This window comes from Daphnia pulicaria, chromosome 7 (genome assembly GCF_021234035.1).
Source record: "Daphnia pulicaria isolate SC F1-1A chromosome 7, SC_F0-13Bv2, whole genome shotgun sequence".
In the NCBI taxonomy this organism is placed as follows: Eukaryota; Metazoa; Arthropoda; class Branchiopoda; order Diplostraca; family Daphniidae; genus Daphnia; species Daphnia pulicaria.
The window spans coordinates 11,486,549-11,496,503 of NC_060919.1; the positions used below are offsets into that span (position 1 = coordinate 11,486,549).

Below are 9,955 nucleotides of genomic sequence, written 5' to 3' on the forward strand. Positions count from 1 at the left end.
GCAAAAACACTGTAATATATTCTAATAACATGCTTCGATAATATTGTTTGTTAATATTACTTTACTTTACTTAACTTCAGTAATGTGAACTTCAGCAATGTTTCTATTGATTGGCCGAGTCAAAAGTTGATTGTGTTGTACTCTAAAGTTTTTTTCAGAAATATGAAAGTAACCAGCATTGTTAATAATTTCAAACAAATTATTTCACCTGTGTATTATATTGTAATTTCATTGGTACAATGCTGTTGTTGATTGTTTCATTTGAAGTAAAAGAAAAAAGTCTTGTTGAAGCAATGGAATATGTGTCTTCGATTGTCTATGGAAGTATAATATATTAACGTATTTTATAAACACATTTCTCTATACTATTGTTTCCATGTTTTCGTTGCAAGTGTGCCTAGCTGTGGATGGGGATGAAGTATGTAGTGGTGTATCATTTAGTAGTTCATGCAATTCAATAAAGTTGTTGTTGTCTATTTCTTTCTCCATTTTTGAGTATCTGAGTTATAGATTTAGATGAGTGACCACCGGCGGGCGTTGGATAATGGTTTTTTAGGGACACGGGACACAGAAAATAAGGGAGCCCACATTATGCATTTGTCTACGACTACATCATTATTTTTATTGCTTTTGCAGAAAAGTTGAATGTCATTGTGGGATTTGAAAGTAAAGCAACGTTGAGAAAAGTTGGTCAGTTTAGGGCCTTTCTGGGATGGAATTATTTGGAAATAATTCTATGGACAGTTTGCTTATGTAAACTATTGGACTCGTAAACAGGCATAGAAGTTAGACACAGAGTTATGGCGTCTGGAAGGTTTTTACGGCTTACACCACTTCATGGACAACCAGAAGTAATCGCGGAAAAGCATATCATCAGGTGCAACCCATGCAATCGCAATTTTTTCTATATTATTTCTTTTGCTGATTTGAAGATTCCAATACATTTATTATAAACTTTTGCAATTGAAATTTTTTTTATTATTTGTGAGTAATGAATCAAAAGATTATTGTCACCTTTCATCCCCCGGAAATTCCATTACCAGAAAACCCGTTTCCTTCCATTAATTACATCCCCCGTCCAGGAGGATGTGGGATGAAATTGCCATATAATTGAAAAGAAAAATTTGATAATTATTTTATAATTTTTCCCATTGCAATTATCAAATGGGAATTTTATCTTTCCTAACCACGATCAACTCAAACTTAAAAAGAAAAAACGAAGGGACGAAAAGGCTGAGTGCTCGGTACAAATTACGATTTGTCGAACAACAAGGAGCTGACCGAGAAATGTTGGGTGTACTTGGCATGAAGGACTCGCCTTCTTACTCTTTCAGTTGCGACATTATTCACCAATTGGAAAACTACGTACAGGTACATAGGTTTCGAATAATAATCATAATAAAATTATGATTAACCTGACTTATTTTAGGTATTTTACCTTGTTTTTAAAGATCAAGGGTGGGATGAAAAGTCCGGACCAACGAATCCCGAATTGAACCAAATATATCGTCGCCGGCTTCTTGATCCAGAATTAAATCCTGATTACAAAAAAATATGGATGTTCTCAGCACTCTCAGCTCTTCTCGCACTAGGATCATTGAACTGGAATTCAAAGGACACTTTTCGCATGATGGAGAACTGGTTGAACGCGGAGAAGTAGTTTCAACTTTTGAAGAGCTCGTTCTGGATATTGAATGTGTAAGTAAACTTTTTAATTTTTGCTTTAAAGCACAACTTAACCTAACCTAACGCGATAGTTCATTTCAATATTTTTATTCAGAATGATATTAGCAAGATTAATACTTGGGAACCAAAGAAAAATTAATGAAACCCCGGGCTACAAGACACCATCCAAGAAGAGGAAGTTATCCACCAAGTGATGTTTGATGTTGACGCCAAATCTAATTCCCCGCAAGCTACATATTCCACTTTCAAAACGCATGTAACGTTTTACAAATAAATTGCAATCTCACAAAGAAAAAAAACTTAACTCTAAAATTCAAAAAGATCATAATGAAACTGACTGTAAAAGTAAATTCCATCAAATGCCTACCGTATAAGAGCTAATTCATCTTCAATTTCTTCTTCTAGGCTTTTTCTACAAAGAGTTTCAGCTTTGCATAACTGGGCCTCAGCTTCAGCGTTTTTACCTTCACCAAGCAAACGAATAGATTCGTTGTAAGATAACTCGTAGCTGTCATCTCTTGACATGGGTAGGCTTGTTTTCTATTTGATAACAAAATTACATTAAAAATCTGAAATTACTTAATAGAAAAAAAAATCAGTGATATCTTACTGTTCCTTCAAGACTAAGAGAAGCTACAACTGCAGACAAGTTTGTTTCACGTTCTGCCTCATAGTCGTCCTGAGTGTTCTTGATTAAATCTTTGTACAATTCAAGACATTCCACAAACCTAAAATTTATTATTATTATAAATGTTTAAACTGATGAATAAAATCACTTAAAATACCTTTCCATGCGGTACAAAACCTGAGCTTTCAGTTCCTTATGCTTCGCTTCAGGATTGTTCTCCTTGCTAAGCACAGCAAATGATTCCTGAGTTCTGTTTAAGCGATACAGGCAGTAGGCTTTCTCAAATGTCATAGAGCTAAAGTTACAACATGATTGTTACTAATGAAAAGATAATCAAATATCAATAAAATTACTCTGAAAGAACAGCATTCTTGTTGATTGTAGACAATCCATTATTGTGGACGAAGAGTTTTGAAGTCGCTGGAAAGCAAAAAGGCATCAAGTGTTCGATGTGATTCCTTGATCGGGCAATACTATGCTCTGCCGGCTGGAGGTGTCAATTAACCTAATTAAAACATTTATATTAGAACATGTTTACATTAGAACATGGAACATGCGCATTACAAGATTCTAATAAATTACTGTCCAAACGATTTCGAACACAATCATCTTGAAAATGTTTACAATATGCACGCCATCTGTTGGGTTTTTCCGAATTTCCTAATATTGTTGTCGTCTGCTGATGTTGCCTGCCCCCCTAGCTGTACTGAATCTAACTGCATACTAAGTCCATCAAAGTCGTCACGAAATTTAAAATGGTACTTTTGTTACAACAGTGGCTAACAATTGAAAAATTTGTCGAGTCAAACCCGCAATCTCGTGTTGCTGTTTTGTTCAAAATACACAACAAATTACGATTACTGGAACAACAAGGAGCCGACCGAGAAATGTTGGGTTTACTTGACATGAAGGACTCCCCATCTCACTCTTTCCGCTGTGATATCATTCATCAATTAGAAAACTACATACAGGTACATAGGTTTCAAATAAGCATAATAAAATTATGATTAACCTGATTTATTTTAGGTGTTGGACCTTGTTTTGGAAGATCACGGGTGGGATGACAAGTTTGGCCCAACGAATCCCGAATTGAACGAAATTTACCGTCGCCGGCTTCTTGATCCAGAACTAAACACTGATTACAAAAAAATGGATGTCATCAGCACTTCGCGCACCAGAATCATTGAACTTGAATTCAGAGGACACTATTCGCATGATGGAACTCTGATTGAAAGCGGGGAATTGGTTTCAACCTTTGAAGAGCTCGCTCTGGATGTTGAATATGTAAGTCAACTATTTAATTTGTGCATTAAAGCACAACCTAACTCAACAGGATAGTTAATTACAATATTTTAATTTAGGATAATCTTAGCAAGATACACTTCTGGGAGCCGAAGGAAATTGATCAAACCCCGGGCAAGAAGACACCAGCCAAGAAGAGGAAGTTTTAACAAGTGATGTTGACACTAATCTACTTTCATACATTTTCCACTTTCTTAAAGCATGTAACACTTTACAATAAATTGCAATCTTTGAAAAAAAAACCTCTACGGTTGGTGTTCTTCTTCCACAAATAAGCTACTCGCACTCAAGAGACATCAGCAAATCCTGGTACACTACCTGTTACCAGAGCCTTTATTCTAGGTAAAATGACTGTTGGTGTAAGAGCATGGGCAAGATAGGATCACGCTTGACCATTATCATGAACATTAGAAAGAAAAGGAATGGAATGGAATGGAAGGAAAACGAGTTAAATTTTTCTCTAATCCGGAGATACCATCATTATGTCCAATTTGAACCTTTGCCTCTTTTATTTCAGCTCAGGAAAACTCCGATTGGGCAACGCTCGTCGACTATCTATCCTACTTTGCTGGCCAGTGCAGCCGATCAGTGCACGGATCATCGATTGCATTGATCAGAAAGATTAAAATTAAATCGATAAGGATTGTGAAATCTATGAAACAAAATTTCGCATTTCAAATGTTTTATTTATGTATAATACATTTATTATTAAATATATTAAATATATGTAGTATAATAGAAGAAGGAAGGGACTTTACAATTTTTTATCGTTCATTAAAAATACATTAAACTATCAAGCGAATAACCGTGAAAAACTGAGTCAGCATATTTTTAAAACCCAACCCATTATTTATGCAAAGACCCCATTGAATGCCGTGAAACGTGAGGTCTTTTCCCGACCATTTCTTTAAAACAACTGGGGTTTACTGGTGCAAAATATACAACATTGCCAATTACAATTTTAAATTTTTATGTATAGTCGAGTAGCGGATGCTGAGTTGCGCTATGTCGCAATCCAGGCAAAGGCAGTCTTGCCGTTCGCACAATTTTTTTAGCTGTGTGGACGCAATCCTCAAACTAGTTTGGGAGGTGTGGCGCTCAACGTTTTACACTCTGAATTGAACCGCTTATTTCACCATGACATCTAGTGCTGAATTTTTACACCTCTTGGTGAAATGACATAATAGGGTGTTTGCATATAATAAGAGATCAGGTGGAAATCAATATAATTCGAATCAGTTTTTCACGCTGATTCTCATAGTATTTTATTTTATAATTCGAATCAGTTTTTCACCCTGAATCTCATAGTATTTTTATTTTATTTTTAAAGTTATTATTTCCCTTCTTATAGTTGAGATAAACTCCCCCTCCCCCCCACTTAAAAACGCACCCCACTCCATTATTGGTGGACGACCTGACCTTCATCCAAATCACCCTTTTCGTGTTCCTCCTTTAGGCCCTTAGGGCAAAAGAGGGTTGTAGGCAGAACGGTAGAGAGGGGGAGAGGCTTGGTCACGCTGATTGGCTGATACGTTTAAACGGAAGATTGAGCGTTCACAGCTTAAACTGTAGCGTTTTTTCAGATTTTTGACATCAGTTTTTGGGCAAACCAGACCTTAAAAAAAAACTAATTGTTCAGCACGCAAGATTTTGCCCCCCTCTACAGAGATCTCGCCCCGTTTTTTTTAACCCTTATTAGCAGACATATTGGCAATTGAAAAATCTTGAAAATTTTTCGTCATTTTCTGAAGATTTTCACCATTTACAGACATAATTTCGAAACTCCATCTAGCAGCCGATTTGAAAAAGCAAGGGAGATCTATTCTTCTGGCCATTAATTTTTTTTCGAATTCCAACTTCCCTTGCTTTTTTCAAAATAAGCCTATTTGATTATTATTATCATGACTTAAGTCATGACTCAAAATTTGACGTAAGTCAGTCGGTGACGTTTCTAACACTGAGATTAGACACGATAGAAATTATTATACCATACTTGCGCGGACATTTATGCACATGTCTTTATCTGTCTTTCAAAAGTTTACCACAGGAAAATATAAATTCTAATTTGATAACTATTGGCAATAGCATCAAATGCAGGCGATTACGCAAAACAGGTGTTGCTTCTCATAGAGTTTGAGCTAAGTGGTGGCACATATACTACTAACGCCACTGGCATGGAATAAGTTAGATAGTGTCTTATAGATATGAAAAAGAGATCCATGATAAGGTATTTGCTTTTTTAACCAAATATGGAGAGACTAATGATATCCGGGCAAATAAAATTGGTGGAAAGCAATCATGTAATCTTATCGTACACGGAAAGTAGTTTTTAAATGTTACTTTAAAGTTTATTTTTTCTGTTCTTTCGGTGAAAACGTTTTCACAAGGGTAAAACATCGAAATAAAGATACACGCTAGCACAATTGGGCTCGCTAACATCTTGAATACCTCATTAAAAACCAAACATTCTTCCGGCTTGTACTGGGAATGGAATTACAAGCCTTCTGGCCAATGAATAATGATTCTTTAGACCCACATATTGCGCAACTATTTTTCAAGAAAAAGTACAAAATTTTGCGCTACAAGAACACTCAAATGTTGTCCATTCCACACATTTGACCGCAACAGTCATACGTTTTATTACGTATTTCGTGTGTTTTTTCAACTTGTTTTTTGTTGTTGTAGGGTATTACTGCTCGTCGTTCGGATTCAGAAAAAACATTTTGAATCCTCATTTTCCATAAATAAACTGCTTGTCATCCCTTGGACTTGTAAACGAAGGAATTTTTTCTATGTTGGACTTATATCTACTAGTGTTTAAAAAAAACATTTTGCCAGCTTGCTATTACATCACCAACTAGTAAGAAAACAAGATTGTGTCGTGACTCACGATTCATCTAATCATCAATTTTAAAAACTTTTTACCAATGATTCCATTGACGGCAACAGTGCAAACAATAGCTGCAAGGTAATGACGCTCTTATTAGCGGACTTAGTTTATATCAAGAACTAGAAAATACATAAATAGTTCTTTTAAAACTGCAAGCCACAAACTGTTACGAGACATGCCTTTTCGTTGGAATATTTCTAATGATATAATGACGGACAATTTTTTTTAACACAAGTCTTTTATACGTTATACGAATATTGAATAATTTTCTGTTTCATTCTTAAAGAAATTAGTATTACTTGTTTTATTGGTATCATTGATTTTAAAGCTGGCCGTTCAAAAATAATATATGCTTGATTTCCAAACAAATAATAATATGATTTGAATTTCCCAACAAATGCAAAATTGAGAGGTACATTTGAGATTTGGTGAAAGATTTCTTTCAGATTAGAACTAAGCTGCATTCCCCCAAAAATGACTTTGCTTCTAAGGTTAAGCAGATTTTTTATTTTCACTTTAATCCTGCAATTGCAAACATTTCAGGTTATCATGGTGGTTTTAGTGGTAGTGAAATAGCCTAATTTTTTTCTATAATTTTTTAAATACTTTGAAAGAATATTTGCATGCCATTTTGAAGCTTTTGGAGCAGCAGAATGTAATTCCAACCTCAACATGATTAAACAAGCTGCAGCGACTCATTTAACAAAGCAGCATAACAAAATAGAGATAGAAATAAATAGATATATCCGATACAAAATTACTTTTATCGTCTCATTTACAAGATTTGTTGTGCAGTTTAAAAAAAATAGTGGAAAGAACTGCTTAGATGAGATTCAGCCTAGGTCCAAGGTCTTTCTATAGATATATATCACTCCACGAAACAACGCGGGGCTCTTATAATGTATATAATGGATAGCTTCTGGAATTTTGTCAAAAAGCCAGACGAAATTTCAACATTTTTCCAAAAATAAAAAATAAATCAGACATTCTATAATTTTTTATATTTTAAAATTTAAGTATTATTCAAATATAATACTAAAGAAAACTTAGAAACTAGAAATTTACCAGGGTTGGACACGATCACGTTTTTTTGTTGTTGCGCTGCAATCCCAGGGAGATTCTCTCCCTAAATTAACCCCACTGCGATAACCGATCAAATATCTCGGTATGTTTTACGATGGAATCCCAATCAACGCTCCGATCAAAATTTACGCTTTATATTTTGAAGAAAATAAACTTGTTTGCTAAATGCTAATGTTCAACGCATAGAAACAAAATGGAAATGAGAATCTTACATGCTGAATACTTTGACTCATTTTTTTAGAAAAATTACTATTTCAAATACTACCGATCAGAAAACCTTGTTGCTTTTGCACCATAAAAATTTTTCTTATATTAAACAATAAAAATTTCCTTTCGCAGAGTAGATGGTGTAAATTATTCGCATCGATTCGATCATGATCCCTTTTGGGGGTTGATGGTTCGATCAAATCACCTCTCATTAATCGCTGATTGAAAGGGGTATCGGAGCGGAAATTGAGCGTGATCTGTTCAACTCGGGAAGAGGGCGTATGAAAAAAAGAGTCCCATACTTTTATCTTCTCCTTGTTCTTCCCTTGGGTCAATTGCTCTTTGGATTCTTGCAAAAAAATGTAAACAACACTTCAACAATTTTTTAAATAATAAACGGGAATTTAAAAAAAAAACGATAAATGCCTACATTTAAAAAATCCCCGTTCAAATTCTTACTTTATTTTTACTATTATCAACTCTAATATAATCATGAATTTAGTAAACCTGGTCCAACACAAAACTTCTTGGACACTACTAACACAATAAAAAAAATGTATTCTCACTGAAGCTTACTCCAAGGAAACAACTTCCGGATCATATTTACATCCCTGCTCAATGCTCCCGCCCCACACTATTAACCTAAACCCAAATCCCAACTGTTGCGCATTCGAAGAATCTCATCTGACAAATATATTTTTCGGAAAAACACCAAAAAACTAAAAAAAGACTTTTTTAATATTGGTTACCCTAAATCCCTAATTAACAACTATATAAAATTACTATTTTCGTGATGATGCGAGACAAATCATATTCGAAAGTCAAAATTTTGAGTTCCGCGGTCGCCAATGAGTACCGTAATCGTATGCTACCATCACCTACGACTCACGAAACGATATCCACATTGATTCGTGGATTCCGAAATGAACATCCTTAACCAAGTACTGCCAAGTTACCAATTACTGAAGAGATTCTTGATACATTTTATACCTATCTTTACTAAACTAAGCCCGGAAGAGATGGATTGCGTGCATCGGTTGTTTTGTGGCGAACAGTTTGGAGAATTTCAATGGAATATCACACTCTTGGAAGATTTAGTGATATCGTCAATTGCGTAGAAGCGCCGTAAAATACGTTACGGATCCGTCACTTCATCTGAGTATTCTATTCAAGGGGTGGGGAAAATGACCAGTACAACAAAGAGGCTGAACGAGTAGTTGTATCGAATCCAATTACCAGGCGTACCCCTACTACAGCAGAACTTTCTAAGAAGAATCTGATGGAAAAATACACCATCCGAGAGATTGTTTTCTAAACCCATGGTTGTGCACATGCGGTTGGATCCTTACTCGTGTCTGGTTACATGCAGCCCAGTTTTGTGAACTAAGTTGGTATAAACACAATCAATTTTGGTTGTAAATTTCCACAAATACAAGTAAACGATTAACAACTAGATTATACTGAAAAACATGCTCATGTCTGGTTACATGCAGCTTAGTTCGGATGTAATTTAAATTAACGCATGTTCAAAAGTTATTTCACTAGATTTTCGTGAAATGTAGTTAAATGGCTGGCTGTAGCTCATGGCTGGTTACATGTAGCTAAAAATAAGGAGTGGAGTGGATGAGAAAAAAACACCGTAAAAAGTTTTTTGCTACTTTCCTAACTCATGACTGTTTATACATGCGGTTGGATCCTGACTCATGTCTGGTTACATGCAGTTCAGGTTTGTGAACAAAATTGGTGTAAACACAATAAATTTTGGTTGTTGATTTCAACAAGTTCAAGTATTTGCATTTATGACGGTTATCACTATCTTAATAACAGATGGGAGGAGTTCACAAGATTTTGTTCTGAGAATTTTTAGAGCCTCAAAACTACGTTGAAGTTCATCACCACAAGAGAATAGTTGGCTCATTTGCATCATATTCGAGATTGGTCGACCTAGAATAGTGAATTCAGGAACAAACCTCAGATAACAAGAGAAAATTACGAGAAAGCTTTGCACTTCATTTACGTTCAGTGGGATAGGAAAATCAGGCAAGGCGGAAATTTTTGCGGGATCTGTAGAACCTTCGCTAATAACAATAAAAGTCCCGGGACTATAAGGGACTGCTCAAGGAAAGAACATTTAGACAGTTTAAATTTCAACCACGCTC

The 9,955-nt window shown here is 35.2% G+C and overlaps 1 protein-coding gene across 1 annotated transcript; it reads right to left on the minus strand.

The window, feature by feature from the left end:
- Positions 1-2,034: 2,034 nt before the first annotated feature.
- Positions 2,035-2,964, minus strand: LOC124348486 (signal recognition particle subunit SRP72-like). The gene is made up of 5 exons (XM_046798706.1): positions 2,879-2,964; positions 2,668-2,819; positions 2,472-2,609; positions 2,297-2,414; positions 2,035-2,226 (listed from the first exon to the last, which is right to left on the minus strand). Exons 2-5 carry the CDS (start codon positions 2,751-2,753, stop codon positions 2,050-2,052), a joined length of 519 nt encoding a protein of 172 aa, XP_046654662.1. The 5' UTR covers positions 2,754-2,819; positions 2,879-2,964; the 3' UTR covers positions 2,035-2,049.
- Between the last annotated feature and the right edge of the window lie 6,991 nt (positions 2,965-9,955).